Here is a 19,798-nt window from a genome sequence, read left to right as displayed (position 1 = left end):
TTATAACTTAGTTTTTGGTGTCCTTAAAGTGACCTGAGGTGAGAGAGAGATCAGATGTGAGATTTGTGTTTTATGGTCCTTAAAAAGTAGGGAGTGTTGTCTTAGGTGGTGATGCTCATCTGTGTGAGAGTTTTATGACGTTGGTTCTCACAGAGCCTTTTGGGTGTAGACATTCCGGTGCCAGCCTTGCAACACTGATAACTTTGTGTATAAACTAAACATACAAACATACATGACTACTTACAGTTGTGGTGTTTGCTAGAGCATAACTACATCATTTCAAATCCAAATTGTACAGACCACAAACAGCAAGGTAGTGTAATGGTTTACATTTATTTCAGGCATAAAGTGCACTCTAAATAGACTTAGATCTAATTTTACCACTCTACCTGTCTTTCCAGTATATAACTGCCATTGACCTCAGTTCAGTTTTATGAATCACTTTACCTAGTTTGCTTTCTAGCTTTCATCCCTATATTCCCATTTCTTTTTATTTCAAATTTGAAGCTAGTCTTTCCAAAATATGATATCTTTAAATGAAAAACTATGTCAAATTTGATTTAAGTCTTTTCCTTCCAGGTGGCAATTAGTGCTGGTTTAATGATGAGTATGTTAAACAATATCTTAAACTGAATATTAAAACACAGTAACTACATAATAAGCATACAAATAAATAAACATAACATTAGGTATTTAAAACTATTTCATGCACTGTTAAATGCTGTTGTACACTTTCATCATTAAGTAAACCAGAGGAATGATTACATGGAGAGGTACAGTAAGATTTATATTATTTAGAGCCTGCTACAAATGTAACATATCTATAAACAGGAACTAACACATCTATCAAAAGTATCATCAGGTCATTCATTCATGTGCCGTCATGTCATCATTTCTGACACCTCTCAAAGAGGTGGAGTTTGGCGTGGGAGGTGTAAGAAGGCATTTCACCTTCTTTTACCACCCCTTGGGCAGGAGAGAAGACATTTGCAAGCAAAATAAATAAAAGCAGACAAATTTAGTTCCCAACAAAAGTAATGAAGTGTGATGAGGAGGAGGGCGTGGCCAGGCCGTGATGGTGCACGGCTGGCGCTGAATCAGCAGGAGAGCGAGATAAAGAGAAGCTGGAGGCGCCAGTTAGAGAGAGACGCATGCGGCGTTGCATGTGTGTCTGTTTATGTTTGTTTTAATTAAGTTTGACTTTAAAACTTTACTGTTCAGCCGGCTCCCACCTCCTCTTTCCCATCCTTGAACTGTTACAGGGTGCCAAAACCCAGGAGAGAGGTGCTGTCGTGGAGTCCTCGCCACTGCCATCCGCCGGGAAGCGGAAGAGCCGTGGCCATCCGCCAGAGGACGGAGGGGTCGCTGCCGGCCGCCGAGAACCTGAGGGACCGTTGCCGTCCGCCGAAGATGGGGAGGAGCGGTTCCGTCCACCAGGGGCCGGAGGACTCGCTGCCATCCACCAGGGGAGGAGCGAGCTGGCAGGCGGAGGAGCGGTTGAGGACCGGGCGACAGTGCATCTGGGAGCCAACGAGCAAGTTCTTCTCTCTCCTCTCTTTGTGTGTCTCCACTCACCCTTTCCCTTTCCCCATGCCTCCCCTCATCTCTCCTCCAGGTTCACAGGAGGCGGGGTGGACCACCGGCTGACAGAACAGCCGGAAGGGCAGCGTCTACCCTCCAGAGATGGGGCGAGTTAGTCAGACCGGTGGCTCCCCAGCCTGAATCGGGCGGGGGAGGAGTGTGATGAGGAAGAGGGCGTGGCCAGGCCGTGATGGTGCACGGCCGGCGCTGAATCAGCTGATCAGTGGGAGAGCGAGATAAAGGGGAGCCGGAGGCACCAGTTCGAGAGAGAGAGAGATGCACGCGGCTGCATTGCATGTGTGTCTGTGTTTGTTTGTTTTTAAGTTAAGTATGACATTAATATTTTGTTTACTGTTCAGCTGGTTCCCTCCTCCTCCTTGCTGATCCTTGAGCTGTTACATGAATGTTTCACTAAAACATGAGATGAATCCTGTCCTAAAGGCAAGGCTTACCACAAACCATCTACTGGTCATAGGTGCATCACAGTAGAACTGAATGGAGAACATAAATTGTTTTCTTATCACATCACCAGAAACACATAAGGAACACCATGTCCTGAGGCTCATGCTGCCACTGAGACCATAAATTACTCTCACAGCTCAGAAGAGTATTTGCAGCTAAAATGCCCACAGAAAACAAAGCTGCCAGAACTTGGCTCCTTATTAGCCTAAGAGAAGTGCACTGCCAGATTTATAGGTTGACTGTCTCACAAAGTAAGAGCACTTTAAGATTAAAGGTGTGGGGACCTTGCCCACAGATATTGAAAATGGTGATTCAAGAAATATTGTGAAAGTTCACAGAAAATGACACTATAAAACATGGTAAACCTCAGCAATAAGGTCAATCCAGTCTTGTCTGATAAATCAGCTCGCTGATTCTCATCAAATGTCTTATTCAGCACCAGAGGACCAACACAGTCTCAAAACCACTAGGCTTTTGTGTAGCTTTTTGCATAGCTCTCTGTTAGGTGTGTCTTTTTGCATTGCTGGTATCTCGTTTCAGGAACTTCTTGTTTTCGATCTCACTGAGTGAAAGAGAAACTGAACAGCGTGAGGGGTTCTCTCGTCTCTGCAGAATGCAGTCTTTCATAGCTTCTTTTATAACCTAAAAAACAAAGTCAGAGTCACAAAGAGCAAAGGCAAAATGTAACTTTTTCTCATTCAATTATTTCAAATTGATTGAGCACTGACCTCAATGTTGTTAAGTGTGTTGAACTCCATGAGATCATGAAGCCTCTTGAAGGCCTGATTGGGGTATTTAAAGTTGAAAGTGGAGTAGGGAGATGCTGGATCGTCAAAAATGTCAAAATCAGCGAACTCCATCTCACTGTCTGACTGTCTGGGAACTCCTTCAACACAATAATAAAAAATAAAAAAATGCATCACCTTGCATCCCTTATACAGTATACAAATTTAAATGGTGCTGTTGGAATTATCAGTATTTTTAATATGGATATTGATATTAGTTGGACTGTTCTGTTTCCCACAAATGTCCAATTTACCACCCCATCCTCCAAATAAAGACATGACAACAAAATAAAGGAATAATCTTACTGCAAAGTAAAGCATACTGCTTCAGAGTTAGTATTACAGTTGTAACCACACAGATTGCTGTAAATTTGTAGCAATCGATCTGTCTGTCCACACTGAATGTGAAACTGCTTAAAGCCAATTAGGATATATTTGAGGTTTAATCTACTGTTGTGAAAAGCTGGATTTTTGACCAATGAGAGTTTACAGTGGACGGGGTACCTGAAGTGACACTGGAAAAACAGAAACCAAACGAATGACAGAATATCCTGTTGCTCGTCGCGTGTGTGGTTGTACCGATACAACGACACACAATAATAGGTATACCTTCCAGGTTATCCTTTTATTGTGTGTTGTTTATTGCATCATATCTTGTTAGGATACAGTGTTAAAGATGCATGCATGGAAATGACAAGAAGGGCTTTATTTTCGTGCGCAATGTCTTATCCAATTTTCATGAAAGCGCTAATTCTAAGCTAATTTTCATGCCAGTGCAAAGTGCAAGTGGTCATGGGTGGGAGTGTTTGCGCAAATGGTGTATGTATTGTACATTAATGAAGAGACGCAAAGCGCAGTTTGCTATTTTCCTCAGAAATAGGTCATTGCGCTAAGACATTTGAAAGCACCTCTGTTTTCAGCTCAAAGTCTAAACTCAGTTCCGCATTTGCAGTTTGAATATTCCACCAGCAGGTGGTAATAAAGTCCATGTCCAAACTCTAAAAAACATCAAATTATGTCCATGACGATAACTGTTGTAGTCGTATTATGAGACAAATATTTATGAGATTTGTGTTAAAATATCTTAAGGTCATGGTTTATTTTTCAATTATTATTATTATGTTTATATTATATATAATTGTATTTATGATCCAATTTTTTTTATTTTTCCACCTGTTGTCGTAGAAGTGATGTGCGTTACAATACAATCACTGTTATCACTAGCCATTAATTGTGTGTCAGTAGATGAAAACACAGTGTAACAAATTTTCATTTATTTTTTGGTTCCTGGGTAGTAAGTGTTATTTCCTAATTGCTTATGCCTCAAAAGTATAGAAAATAGCTATTATTCCCCATAAACTTTGCTTTTGTGACCAGGATAGTGATATTTTGAAATTTACCTATTTTCCAGAACATTCCAGATAGATTCAGTGCTGAGTAAACTTGGAGTAACTTCTAGAACTTTCTAGAACGTTCCAGTAATATAAATAGTAGTATAAATACAGGGGCCTTAAGCCCACCAGTTCAGTTTAGTTCTAGCTGCCTAAGTGGATACATATCTGCATTTTTCTGAGATGGCATCAAGAGGCTGCAAGCATCTGGCACACGCATTTTGCTATGTCTGCAGGCAATTTATCAAGACAAGAGCGAAAAAGTACTCCGTGGAAGCATCTGCTAAGATGTGTGAGGCCTATAAGGCATATTTCGGTATTCCTGTCGGGGATCAAGACAAACCCTGGGCAACTCATTTCACCTGCGAGCACTGCAAAAAAACGCTGGAAGATAAGATGGACAATTGTTGCTCGGAATTTTATGTTATAAAATGTCATTTTTAAAATTGTAAAAGTTTTTAATTTTAAATGTTATTGAAAAAATATAACATATATGAAAAATGTTGCGAGAATCTCTTACACATTAGTCATGGTTGAAATAAATGTATATTTTGTAGGATGGTACAGAGGGGAAAAGAGAGCCATGAAGTTCGCTGTCCCAAGAATTTTGCGGGAACCCACTGACCACTCAAGCAACTGCTACTTCTGCATGGTGGACCCTTCAAAATGTCGGACTGGCAAGAATGCACCTGCTATCACGTATCCGGACCTTCCTTCATCCATCGCCCCGGTGCCACACTGCCATGAGCTCCCGGTACCCACTCCTCCGGAGAGAGAGCAGCCGTCTTTAGAAGAGAGCAGCAAGTCAGAGAGCAAGGAAGACATTGTAGATCCAGATGACAGTTTCAGAGGTGGAGCTGAGGAGAGAAACCCATACTACCCCAACCAAAAAGACCTCAACGACTTGATTAGAGATCTTGGTCTCACCAAGTCCAGTGCCGAGCTTTTGACGTCTAGGCTCAAGCAGTGGAACTTGTTGGATGAAAGTGTGCAAGTCGCAGATCAGAGAAAGCGTCACCAACCTTTTTCCAGCTTCTTCACCCATCAAGATGGGTTCTGCTTCTGCCACAATGTGACCAGTCTGTTCGAGGCAATCGGAATCGCCTGTAACCAGAATGAGTGGCGCCTCTACATTGACAGCTTATCCAGGAGCCTCAAAGCCATGCTGCTCCATAATGGTAACAAGTACCCGTCTCTTCCCCTGACTCACTCGGTGCACCTCAAAGAGGATTACAACAGCATCAAGACCTTGCTGGACGCCTTGAAGTATGATGAGTACATTTGGGGGCTGATTCGTGAAAGTGATTTACAGTATAATCGTAAATCTCGAAAAAAACTACTCACTTCTAAATCTTTTGTAGTAATTTTTGTATTACTTTAGTATAAATACATGTTAATTTGGATTCATATGTTGTTTTTTTCTGACTTTATGTGAATGAAAAGATATAAATTCGCCCGTTTTCTCATTGGAAATAGGAATATTTTAAAATATCACTGTCCTGGTCACAAAAGCAAAGTTTGTGGGGAATAATAGCTATTTTCTATACTTTTGTGGCATAAGCAATTAGGAAATAACACTTACTACCCAGGAACAAAAACTGTTACATAGTGAAATTAATAATAATACTTACATTCTCTTATCATTTAACAGAGTGTAAATCCAAATCCTGATGAGAACCACATTTTCCAATGCGTATAAAAGGAGCGTGTCACTGTCATATAAATATGCCTGATATTCAAGGACGCAGTTAATGCACAAAAGAACGTTAAGTCAATATTTATTTTCTTCAAATTCATTGCATACAGTCCATTTAAACTACCAACTACTTATGAATGTGCTGTCTTTGTTTATATCACCGGTGCTTGACAGGGAATGGACTACAGTATATAACAGGATGCAGACAGTGGAATAACTGGAGAAGAACCTCAGAATTAAATTAGCGATTTGCACGCGCAATTTCGCCAAAACCACTTGCCCCTAGACTTAGCACATGCTTGCACGAACATATCAAAACTTCATGGCCATGCCCATTGACTTTGCGTGTATGACTTACTGCATAGCGCTGTGCTTAGTGCTAGCACTCTTAAAATAGAACCAGCAATATAAATAATTCTTACCTGGGGCTTTGTAGTCCCTAAAGTTGATGTTGGCCAAGACAAAATGAATGACAGTGGGGCAGTTCTTTTCTCCTTTGTTGGGTTTGAACACATAACACTCTTTCAGACCCTCTCGGTCAAATACTCTGGAATCGATCTTAGGGAACGGCAGCTTATTCATTCGAGCCCATTTTTCAGCCAGAAGTATCTCCTAACACAGATAGACAAGAACACAATTAAATGTCAAAAAACAGCTTAGGCATCCATATGTATGACCAAGTCCCTTCTTCTATGCTCATAGGAGCTGAGCATAAAAAGTTTGAGAAACTATGAAACAAAGTAGTCAAGTCATTTTTATTTGTATAACACTTTTCACAATACACTTCATTTCAAAACAGCTTTGAAACAAAGTATGACATCTTTTTGTCCACTTCCTTTTTTATAACAACACACACTGCATTGAGTGGCCCAAGATCATTCCAAGTTCAAATTACTGAATTAACTTAGTGGAAATACATGTTTGGATACATTCACGTAATCCTTTAGATCTCAAATTCATATGCCATGCCAAACCCTTTGATTACTAACATTCCTATTGGGTGAAACTTACAGAGAAATGTCCGGCTCATATTTCATAACAGAAACCAATAAAAAATACTGAGATATTCTTTTATTTTGGTCCTAAAAATAGGCATAATTTCCTTTTTTTGCTAAATTGAATACATTTTTGATTTTGGTGTGAAATATAAGCAGGCATTTCTTGACAGTTTTCATGAGATTCAGCCAATATTCCCTCAAACTTCAGGTCAGATACTCACTTTGAAAGGTGGGCTAGAGTCACTAGGCCTGGCTGAGAAGTCAAAGGAGATGATAAGATCCACCCCTCTCTGAGGCCGCAGGATCAGAGGGTAGGGCAGGTTAAAGGTCAGGCCACTGTCCACAATATGGATTTTTTTACTCTTCACATCTAGTGGCTCGTAGATTCGTTCAAACTCATCAGGATCTATATGAAAAAAAAAAGTATGTTCATTTCAGTGTTACCACTGTAGTTTGTAAAAAATGCCAATGACCTACAATGGCGAACAAAGCCAAAAAACTGTAACTACACCAACAATGAAACTGAAAAAAATGGCTTCCATGTTTTTTAATTGCCTTATTTTAGTTAGGTGTGAGAAAAAAGATAAGCAATTCACAAGAAATCTTCCGGTAATGTGCAATTTTTGATGACATTAATGCAACATAAAATCATAATTATTCTTTGACAGCAAACAACCAGGTGAATCTTAGTGATGGCATGTAGTGTTGTTGGTTTTCCTGTATACTGCAATTCAAAAGCAAAGCGCAGTAACTACACAGCTGTAATTTTATCAAAACTGAATTATGACTGAAATTGGGTCTCTTAGACTAATCTGTCCAGTTACAGATGGATTTGGCTCAACTATGCTCATATTCAGAGAAAACAAAGTGTGTGAATTGCAGTAACACCAAAATCCTAACTAAAAACAGGAAGTGCTGAGTCACTGAGACACACAATGTTTTTATTATCAATATTAAATAGCTAGACCTTGCCTTCACTCATCTGAGAGCTTAACAGAATGACACATAAACTTCACACGCCACTTTCAAAGATGCCCCATTTAACTTGATTGGCAATCTCGCAGGGACATGCATCTGACCACAATGGATCATGTGTAATGCATTCAGGTGTTTCTGTATATTTAACCTCTGGGAGAGAAAACAATTTGCAGTGGGTGTGTTGGTATGTGAGAAGTTTTGTAAGCTGACTAACTGACTTCCCCTCTCCTCCCATTCTAGTATCAAATAATGTTTAAAAGCCCATCATTAAGTCCCGTGGCACATGACCAGATTTCAGGGTATTGTTCCACCTACAATCTGTCACACCCTTTTTTTTAACTGCATGCTTCATGGGACCTTATAGGAATTGTTCACCCAGAAAAGTATATCCTGTCTATTCACTCACCCTCATGTCATTCCAATGCTCTTGCCATACAACAACTGCCATTGCCATACAACAACTGCCATTGATAGTGACCAGGAAAACCCAAAACAAATACCATTAAAGTAGTCCATATGACTTGTGCGCAGTATTGCAAATCATCTGAAGACACACAATAGCTTAGTGTGAGGAACAAATCATAGGTTAAGTTGTTATTCACTGCTAATCTTCACCTTCGCCGAAGTTCGCATCTAGCCAGTGTTCACGTTCAGATTCAATAATGGCATATAGACACCAATATGCCACAATGCCATTGGTTCTCAACATGCCACATTAGAATTTAGAATGCAAACATGGGCTAAACACGAGAAGCTTTGGCAGAGGGCAAGATTATCAGAGAATAATGACTTAAATTTTGGTCTGTTCCTCCCACAAACCCATTGTTGGCCTCAGGAAACTTGGAATATAGCTGTATGGACAACATTTGGAGCTTAACATGTTGTTAGTCACTATGAACTTCTTTATATGTCAAGAGCTACATTAAGAATCAGAATACGGGTTTGGAACGACATGAGGGTAAGTAAATGATGACAGAATTTACATTATTGGGTGATCTATTCCTTTAAAGGTCTGGACTGATAAACAAAAGGTTGTGGCTCTGAATCTCGCAATGGGTGATTCTTTAGCAAGTAGGAAATCTTAGGTTGCTCTAGGGGGCACTGTCCCTGTAATAAGTGTATTGTAAGTTGCTTTGGATAAAAGTGTCACCTAAATGACTACCTAGTACCTGTAACAGCATCAACCTCCTCATCCACTGAGGTCTGATTCATAAGGCCATTGAAGGGAGAGAAGGGCAGGGAAGAGTTCAGGTTAAGGCCCAGCATGAAGTTGTGCACCTTGCCGGCACGGCCTTCACGTGTGGTGAACAGGGTGGAGTCGCCCATTATGGAGGTTAACATGCGCTGAACCCAGCTAGCCTGGGCATGACGCTGTCGCTCGTCTTCCACCTCTGCAGACTCTGTGCCCCCTGGAAAAAAAAGAGACAGAGAGAAACAATAAGTTTCTTCCTTCTACTCCACACCGCTTTAAGGTGTTTTTCTATGAGCTCTTGCCCCTGGCTTGCTCACTGGGGGTTCTACAGCAACAGTTCTCTGGAAAAGCTGCTTTGGGACAATATGTATTGTGAAAGGTGCTATAGAAATAAAATTGAACTGAGTTAAAGTTGCAACATTCAAAAAAAGAAAAAACAAACAAACAAAGGCATTTCTATAGGGCCACAGAGACACGGTGTTTACAGTTTTTGAGAAAATGAAGCTACAAATGGCTTACTTATACTTGACTCTGCATATTAAAGGGACAGTTCAGCCAAAAATGAATTTTCTCTCATCATTTACTCACCCTCATGCCATCCCAGATGTGTATGACTTTCTTTCTTCTGCTGAACACAAACGAAGATTTTTAGAAGAATATCTCAGCTTTGTAGGTCCATATATAACAAGTGAATGGTGATCAGGCCTTTGAGGCTCCAAAAATGAGATAAAGTCAAAATAAAAGTAATCCATCAGACTCCAGTAGTTTAATCATCAGATTCATCAGAGCTGAGATATTCTTCAAAAAAATCTTCGTTTGTGTTCTGCAGAAGAAAGAAAGTCAAACAGATCTTAGATGTCATGAGGGTGAGTAAATGATGAGAGAAAATTTCATTTTTGGTGAACTATCCCAGTAAGATCGGATGGAAGAAAGTAGTTTAACACTGAAAAAGTTTTGCACTCCAGTTTTAAATGTACCTCTGTGTGTGTGAGAGAGAGACAGAGAGAGAAAGAATGAAAGAGAAAATATTAGTGTTATCATTAGATTATCACCTCTTTGAGTTTCCTCCTCATTATCTGTTGATGTATCTCCCACTATGTGCTCTGGTTTAATTTGCTCTGAAAACAGAAGAGAACGATGAATCTCATGAAAACTATCAAGAGATCAGGTTACCAATTAAAATTTCAGTCACTGAATTAGTAATCAGTTCAAGATTACAATTCAGAAGAAATTTACCCAGCACTTATGGTACTGCATAAGAATCAGATTTTCTTTTTTGCATTACAGTAATAAGAATTTATGGGTGAAATGTTCTTAATTGTCACAATGCAAAACAAAACAACAATGGTCCAAGAAAAAAAGCTTAGTTTTCTTTATGAAAATTGTAGTTTCTTCTTTTTCTTTTGATTTTGGTTTGAAATATGACCTGGACATTTCTTCTTCAGATTCACCCCAGAATCCCCAAAAAATATACATGACATTAACAAAAATCAACACACTGAATAAACTCATCTATCATGTTAATTGTATGTTGCTCTACTTCAACTGAAACACTTTTGAGTATAGAGATATAAGAATGAAAGGCGTGTTGACAGGAGGTTTCGACTGAGGTCACACAGAAACAGCTTGTAGATCAGTATGGTAGTGTGTTAACCTTATCTTTTCACACATTACAAACTGTGCACACATGCAGCAGTATGTGTAAACTGCACATTTCAGTACTAGAAGAACCAGTAATGGCACTTTTTAGCAGGTCACAAACTAAGCAACATGACGAGATATTGTAAATAACAAACAAGTTTTTCCAATATCTGGTTCTTTTGAAATACAGCACACATTGTCCCTTTCATGGTGGGCTTGACTTTCTTTGCTTCAAAGGTCTGATAACAAAAAGAGACAAAACACTGAAGAGATTTTTCTTACCCAATTCTTCCTCCATTGTGCAACTGCTGGCTGTCTCCTTCACACCCAGAACCCGGTTAAAGAGTATGGAAAAAGCACTTCCCCATACACCTGCAACACACACAGTTAACACATCAAACATTATGCAAAAACTATGGAACACACACTAAAATTCACAATACCTGGAACTGATTCTGATATTCCACTGAGTATCTTGAAAACAATCAGAGGCTTTTAGGATTATCAGTTCTCATGTAGAACTCATACTCTCTTCAACTGATGCTTGCAAGGGTGCAAGATGCTTGTGCAAGATTAGCTTTCTTGATTAAAGATTAGATGTATTTACATAAAGAGTTACTTATGAGTAAGAATTTAAACGTGACAAGTATGACCCATAGGAAGTATGAATAACCCGGATCAAAGACAATACAGTACATAAGTACAGTTATCAGTAAGCGTGTTTTCACATGCAACGGTTATGGTTAATAAGCTGACAATGTATGAGGTCATCTAAATGGCGTTCTTTTATCGAGCTAAAGTCACAAACAGTTGAAGTAAAAAACGATTGGCACATGTAGAGTTTTGCCTATTATCCAGATTTTGCGTTGCTTTAGCAGTGTTCTTACTGGCTTATCTGGTGTGTGCAAGTCTTGTGCGCATGCCTGTTTACTTTTTGACATCAAAAGCAAAGAATAATCAGATGATTTTAAAATTCATGTAGAGGCAGGTTTCTAACCTTGTCGGTTTTTGAATTTATAAACAAATTGGTGTGAAAGTAAATGCATTCAGTTTTCAGTTCATATGGTAGTTGTTGTCCAGTGATACTCAATGCATTTTCATATGAGGGTCTAAATGAGTAAATGGTTCTGTTGAAATTTAGAGCAGTCCCAGTCTTACCCATGAGGAAATGTAAGGGGTTTTCTTCATATTGCTTCACAACACATCCCATGAAGAACTTGCTCCCAAAGAGCCCTGGAGACATGAAGGTACCGTATTTGGCCATGCCAATTTCATACGGACTGAACTCGACCCAATCTGATTGAGAGAGGTACAGAAAAAACCCTCACTCAGTAGAAATTAACATTACAGTAGAAATAACAAAATGTAAAAAAAATTAAAAATAAATAAATACTACTTGACTATGTGACTCAAGTACGCACATCTATGGCAAATACAGCGAGTAATGTAACTGACACACTTTTGACTGACAAATAGTTCCACTTAACAATCATCTCTGCTTAGTCATATGCTCTGATCCCATTCAACAGAAAACAACCTATCCACACACAATGGCTAGTCTCTAAAAATAGTTTGTCTACACCTCTGGGCAGAGTCAGTGGGTCAGAGAAGAAGTCAATCGTTAGGCACCATAATGAATATTTGCATGTTTTCCACAGCTTTAAGCAAATATAAACAAATAAGTAGTGTTCACGCTTCCATGTATGCTAAAGAGAGGATACTGTCATACAAATTGTTACTATTTTGTGTGTCTTTACAAATATTGATTTAGTAAAAAGTTGTTGTGTTTAGTAATTTTATATTCAAACAGTGATCTAAAATGTGCTATTACCAAGAATAACCAGATAATGAAGTAGGCCTTGAGTGTATTTCCTAAAATATACTACATCCAGTGCACCATTCTAATGTGAGTATTCCTTCCTGAGTATCTGTAAGTTGTATTATGGGAAATGTCCTCTTACCTGCAAACATGAGCTCAGAGACATCAGGTTTGACGTGCAGACAGGTGAAGAGTGGTAGAGGGCTCTGACCTTCATTAATCTTCTCCTGCATGGAGCTAAGTTTTGAGTCCATTCTCTAACCAACACAAACACATACAAAGTAAGTAATATTATATTTCTGATGTGATCACAGCTTCTGACAAAAATGGTGGCACATCATCACATTTACATTGCATTTTCTTATAGGAATAGTTCACCCAAAAATGAAAATTCTGTCATTAATTACTCATCTAATGTGGCTCCAAACCTGACTTTTTTTCTACTGTAGATTTACAGTACATAGTGGATAGTAACTCAAACCTCGAAACCTCAAAAACACACGAGAGATCATAATTTATATCGTGGTTAATCAGATGGTTATTATTTCTGAATTCTGTGTTTGACATTTTAATTAAATGTTATTATCAAAATGGTTGTCTAATCAAATAATTAATTAAAACTTAAATCAAATGAACATTTAATGATTTTAATAATTAAAATGACTCAACATAACACTGCATTATTTTTTATCAAATGAAATGCTTTTACACAAAACCCTCACAGTACGATCCAAAACAACACTGGAGATATTTTTGTCAAATTAAGTGCAGCACAACAGAACATCACAGATGTGAAATTTTTGTTATTATTATTATTTAATTATATTAAATTACAGTAAACATTACATTACTATGCAGTAGTAATATACTGTTGTCTTTTTTACTGCATTTTTCTAAATCAAGCTTTTATTTTTTGCATTTCTGTGTGTTTTTGACAGTTTGACAGTGTTTTGACAAGGAGTTCGCTACATAGCCCGGTGTGATTATTAAACCCCAAAAAGCTGTGATTTAATTAAATAAATATATATTCTGTATGTGCTGCACACTTCAGAGCACTCTGCTCTCTGTCTTCTACTAAGCACACACACAAGAGCGTGCGTGATGATCATGATGAGGTGTTTTTAGTGTATGAGCGGCCAGCTTCACACATTCATTTTGAAGCACACAGCACATCCAGATTATATATTTATTCAATTTAATCGCAGCATTTTGCAGTTTAATAATCACACAAGGACATATCACAATTTTAATTTGATTCATTGTGCATTCAAACGTTCATTTTCATCCTAAATATGTCAAATGTTTTTTTTTATTTTATTACATGTGGTAACTGCGGTATAAGCAGACTCCATCCCGACCCTAACCCTAACCCTAACCCTGGAAAACTGCATTGCAAAATTGCAGGTTTTCCAGATTTCCTCAGTATGATCAATGGTTGTTGAACTGTAACACTGTTATGACTGCAGGGAAACAGTTAGTCACATAGTCACAGTCAATGCTTTATTAGTAGTCATTCCGCTGCATCTATCTCAGCACACACTGTTTATTCTTTCTATGTCATTTGATAAAGACGTCATATGAGAATTTTGATAAACAATGTTATCAGTGATTAAGCAAACTGCAGCTGATAAATTCCTAAATATAGAGGCTGTCGGCTTTCTCTAATGAAAAATATTTTCCTGATTCATGGGGCCGATCCTCCCCAAGAGAGGTCCATTTGCATTGGGATGCATAATAGAGACAACATACAAAGGAGCCATCTACAAAATACTGTAGAGTATGTAAATAAAGTACAGAGCACTTCAACTCATTTTGCATAATGTCAACTCTTAATAACCCATTGTGTATATATATATATATATATATATATATATATATATATATATATACACATACACTACACTGGTGGCCAAAAGTTTGGAATAATGTACAGATTTTGCTGTTTCGGAAGGAAATTGGTACTTTAATTCCCCAAAGTGGCACTCAACTGATCACAAAATATAGTCAGGACATTACTGATGTAAAAAAACAGCACTATCACTATTTGGAAAAAAGTCATTTTTGATCAAATCTAGACAGGCCCCATTTCCAGCAGCCATCACTCCAACACCTTATCCTTGAGTAATCATGCTAAATTGCTAATTTGGTACAAGAAAATCACTTGCCATTATATCAAACACTGCTGAAAGATATTTGATTCGTTAAATGAAGCTTAACATTGTCTTTGTGTTTGTTTTTGATTTGCCACAGTATGCAGTAGACTGGCATGTCTTAAGGTCAATATTAGGTCAAAAATGGCAAAAAAAGAAACAGCTTTCTCTAGAAACTCGTCAGTCAATCATTGTTTTGAGGAATGAAAGCTATACAATGTTTGAAATTGCAAAAAAAACAAAAAAAAACGGAAGATTTCATACAAAGGTGTACACTACAGTCTTCAAAGACAAAGAACAACTGGCTCTAACAAGGACAGAAAGAGATGTGTAAGGCCAGATGTACAACTAAACAAGAGGATAAGTACATCAGAGTCTCTAGTTTGAGAAATAGACGCCTCACATGTCCTCAGCTGACAGCTTCATTGAATTCTACTCGCTCAACACCAGTTTCATGTACAACAGTAAAGAGAAGACTCAGGGGTCAAAAAGCCAATTTTGAAACAGAAAATCAAAAAGAAAAGGTTAGAGTGTGCAAAGAAACAGACATTGGACAGCAGATAATTGGAAAAGAGTGTTATGGATCTTAACCCCATTGAGCTTTTGTGGGATCAGCTAGAGGTGCGTGAGAAGTGCCCGACAAGACATGAAGCGTGGGGTGAAATATCACCTGAGTATCTGGACAAACTGACAGCTAGAATGCCAAGGATCTGCAAAGCTGTCATTGCTGCACGTGGAGGATTTTTTTATGAGAACTCTTTGAAGTAGTTTAAGAAGGTCTGACATTTTTTTTCAAATTGTAATAGTAATTTTTCACGTTATTAATGTCCTGACTATACATTGTGATCAGTTGAATGCCACTTTGGTGAATAAAAGTACCAATTTCTACATTTCTATATTTATAATCTGTATATATATATATATATATATATATATATATATATATATATATATATATATTTTCCTGCTTATCTCACCCCCGGAATGAGAGTCTCTCCTATCAACATGCCGAAGATGTCAGTGAAGGTGACAGGCTGTCCGGCTGACTTCTTCTTCCACAGTGCCTTGACATAGCGGTTTATATTCTGGGGCAGAAGCAGTTTCAGTGGGTTATTGTTGACCCTGTTCATCAGCTCCTTATTAATATCTGCTGGTCCTTTAGCGGGAAACTCAGGATGTGAGTACAGCATAGACATATACCTGTGGAAACATTGTTAATGTAGAAGGCTTCTTCAAAGTTTAGATGTGTTTTTGTCATAACAAAGACTAACAAACAAGATTTTTGCAGTTTCTGAAGAAAAATGATGCTAGGATGTTGTGGGTGGTTGCTAGGGTGTTATATGTGGTTACTTACTGGCCCAAAATCAAAAGAGCCCACCCCTAAGTCTCTATTATATTCTGGTCATTAGATATGGATAGGTTCCCTCCTTCAAATTAAGTCTATGGGATCCGGCAGGTGAAAGTCTGATCGATTAGAAATGTAATAAGCTGCATGATTTGAAATATAATTTATGCCCATAAGCGCAAACAGTGCAGGACGAGTAACCAGTCAAATCCCAAACCCTAAGTACAAACAATAACAGTGTTGTTATGCTGTGCTTTAATAATGATAAAAGGCAAACTGCTTAGCAGCCATCCTGCAGCTACCTTTCATAATAAAACATCTCGAGCCAACTATGTGGCATTTACAAGCAAATACTGACCATGTTGATCCAGAAAGTCCTGCCACGTATGTTGCGCAGTCAAGCACTCCTGACTCATACAGAGCCTTCATCACTCCAGAGAAGCCCACCATTGCACGAAAACCCCCTCCAGAGCCCAATATGGCGATGGTTGGAACCTGAGCACAAACAGAACTGTAATAAGAAAGGGTCTTACTCACTTGCAATACGGTTCCTTTTTTTGGTATAGCACAGTTTTGGTTTTCTGAAAATGCTTCTTAAGTTCACCTCTCTTGGTGAGGCTGGGAGGAAGCGCGGGTTTTCCATTTTGAGAAGTTTCTTGATGCTGAGCATAACTCTGTCCCTGCGTCTCTGCATGAAAAGCTTCTCCTGATCACACAAAGCCATGCTGAAGCGCAAGTCTGTGGACGCACTGCACACAATAAGAGTCTCATCAGAATATTACTGGGATTCTCATTTGTTAAGACAATAAAAAGTCTGCATGGACCACAGTAGAACGTACACAAAAAGGAACATACAAACTGAATGTATAAAATATGCACAATATGTTGCATAAAAATTACTTCATACATACCACACTTCTAAGGACATATCGAGAAACACTTTTGTCGACTAGAAGGAAAATAACAGTAAACGATGAGACACTGAAAATCACTAACTATTACATAAACATTGTCAGTACACAGATTAATTCTTGGGAGGCTAAGTATGCCAAATATATAACAAAATGAATTTGAGGTTTTCACCTTGCCAATAGAGAGTATCACTTGCTCTGTCTGCCCCGCTTTGAGTTTTGAAAGGGAATATGTAGCTGTGCCGAGAGTTTCATCCATGACATAATTAGCATCCATCAGTGTCATCTAAATAAAGAGCATTCAAACAGCATTATAACATTGTACTTACAATTCAGTACAGAACTTTTATAAACACTCTATGACCTATATATTGTACCTGTCTTGGAATGATAATGTAACTACAGGAAAGTCTCTCAGAATAAAAGAAAATGCTTGTAAAGGCAAGTACTCTTTAAAGGGATAGTTCACACAAAAATGACATTTCTCTAATAATTTACTCACACTCATGCCATCCCAAATGTGTGACTTTCTTTCTTCTGCTGAACACAAACGATGATTTTTAGAAGAATATCTCAGCTCTGCAGGTCCATACAATGCAAGTGAATGGTGGGCAGAAATTTGTAGGTCCAAAAAGCACATAAAAGCAGCATAAAGGTAACCAATAAGACTCCAGTGGTTAAATCCATGTCTTCAGAAGTCATATGATAGATGTGGATGAGAAACAGTTCAAGTCTTTTTTTTTTTACTATAAATTGTCCTCCCTGCTGAGTAGGTGGCAATATGCACAAAGAAAGCAAATCGTCAAAAACAAAAGAAGAATGTGAACGTGAAAATGGAGATTTACAGTAAAAACATTTATCTGTTTCTCACCCACACCTATCAGATTTCTTTAGAAGACATGGATTTAACCACTGGAGTCATGTGGATTACTTTTAAGCTGTTTTTATATGCTTTTTTGACCTTCAAAGATCTGTCCACCATTCACTTGCATTATATGGTCCTACAGAGCTGAGACATTCTTATAAAAATCTTTGTTTGTGTTCAGCAGAAGAAAGAAAGTCATACTCATCTGGGATGGCATGAGGGTGAGTAAATTATGAGAGAATTTCATTTATGGGTGAACTATCCCTTTAAGTGATTAGAGTATAACTGTTTTACCTCTAAAATGTTGGGTTGATTGGGGTCCAATATGAAATCAAATGTTTCATTCCACTTTGGGTTAATGTCATTATCTATGTGGCGTGTCCGTTTTCTTGACTCTGGGGTGGTTGGAATAGACAGCTCCACATAAGGGTCTGGGGTGTCCACTATGAACAAACACATAAACTGTGAAGCTTGTACAATAATCACTTCATTTATTTATTTAAGGATTTCCTCAAATAACAAAAAGAAATCATGAGTTTATACTCACATAAATCCCCAAATGCTCCTTTAGTCACATTTTCGGCTCTTGCCACAGTTACTTTTAATCTATGAGAATACTGATGCTCAACCTGTGGATAAAATTGATATACAATGGCAAAGATTTAGGGTGGAAAAGGCAGTAAAATGTGCCTGTAAAAAGGAAGCTTTTTTAGCTATCAATGTAGGAAATGGACACCAGGTAAATCCCAAAAACAGAATTGTGTCCTTCCAACGTCTTAAATTCAAAATAAGCAATTAAAAAGGACATTCTGAACTTTTATCATGATAAATACATATTAAGGGTATAATGTTTAAATGAATAAACTAATGAATGTAGCATTTTAGCAACATGACACATAATGTAAATGAAGACTGGATTTCCAAAAAGTGCCAGCAGGAGTTTTCCTCATGCAAATTAAACCCACAGCAGCACAACGTATACAACTATAGACCAGAAGTTCTTTCTCTTATTTCAGAATATTATATAAATATATATATATATATATATATATATATATATATATATATATATATATATATATATAATCTTTATTCTAAATGCATATTAATAACCACAACAAACACATGTAAAAAAATAAAAAAATTAATACATATTTTATTTTTGATTCAAAATCACCAACTAAAATGTCATCAGAGAGTATTTAGGGTTGTCTGATTCTAATAATTTAGATTGTATTTTAAGACAACTCTCACTAACATCATAATGAAATTTGAGGAGGATAATATAACTTACTATGATGTACTGATAGGGGTCTATTGAAGACATTCTGACAGCCGTTTAGGTCAGGAAGTCTCTCTTATTTCAGGACAGTCCGGGAAACATCTGTCAAATTATACAATACAAAGAGGAAGAAAAATACTGTCTACGCACAAGAGGTTGAAATGTGATACTGTCTTGTCGAATGAGATTTGCAGAGTTCAGCTTACACGTCTTCGTGAGGCGAACCGAAAAGTTCATTTAGAGTTTAGAAGAAAGAAGCCTAATGGTAGGAATTGCTGAAGCTGATGCTGTTTTTGCATAAGTTATATTTACGCGTCCTCTAACAGACTCTGACTTTACAGAGAAACATATAAGAACTTACCATGACTGGTGGTATAGTGATGTAAGACCTTCCGACAAAAAGTCAGTACAGGAAGACAAGAGGAATGCGCATTACGGGGCGGATTAGAAATGTGCGAATGTCAAGCGAATCGTTCGTGTGAGCCGGTTCATTTGAATAATTCGAGCAAACCGATTCGCAAAGCGTTTGTAAATCACTCGCCTGTAGGGTGTAGGGAAGAACTTTTGAAAGTAAAATTGTGAGGTGTGTGACATGTTGGAACCATACACAACGCAACAATCTTTCCTTCCGAACTGGTAGGAAAGTTTATCTAGCAAAATACATAATCAGGGTCTCGTGTAGAGTTACGGCATCAAACTGGC

General features: G+C 38.0%; 1 protein-coding gene across 1 annotated transcript; it reads right to left on the bottom strand.

Moving 5' to 3' along the window:
• Nucleotides 1-314: 314 nt before the first annotated feature.
• Nucleotides 315-19,522, bottom strand: LOC127441984 (cytosolic phospholipase A2). Its single transcript, XM_051699589.1, has 18 exons — nt 19,458-19,522; nt 19,109-19,198; nt 18,362-18,443; nt 18,109-18,257; nt 17,122-17,235; nt 16,950-16,987; nt 16,643-16,787; nt 16,397-16,533; nt 15,671-15,893; nt 12,686-12,800; nt 11,883-12,020; nt 11,007-11,096; nt 10,136-10,201; nt 9,061-9,300; nt 7,135-7,319; nt 6,338-6,527; nt 2,772-2,929; nt 315-2,685 (listed from the first exon to the last, which is right to left on the bottom strand). Exons 2-18 carry the CDS (start codon nt 19,139-19,141, stop codon nt 2,545-2,547), a joined length of 2,244 nt encoding a protein of 747 aa, XP_051555549.1. The 5' UTR covers nt 19,142-19,198; nt 19,458-19,522; the 3' UTR covers nt 315-2,544.
• Between the last annotated feature and the right edge of the window lie 276 nt (nt 19,523-19,798).

This window comes from Myxocyprinus asiaticus, chromosome 6 (assembly GCF_019703515.2).
Source record: "Myxocyprinus asiaticus isolate MX2 ecotype Aquarium Trade chromosome 6, UBuf_Myxa_2, whole genome shotgun sequence".
Classification (NCBI taxonomy): domain Eukaryota; kingdom Metazoa; phylum Chordata; class Actinopteri; order Cypriniformes; family Catostomidae; genus Myxocyprinus; species Myxocyprinus asiaticus.
The sequence above is the reverse complement of the archived record's forward strand: the minus strand, read 5'-3'. Positions and strand labels throughout refer to the sequence as shown.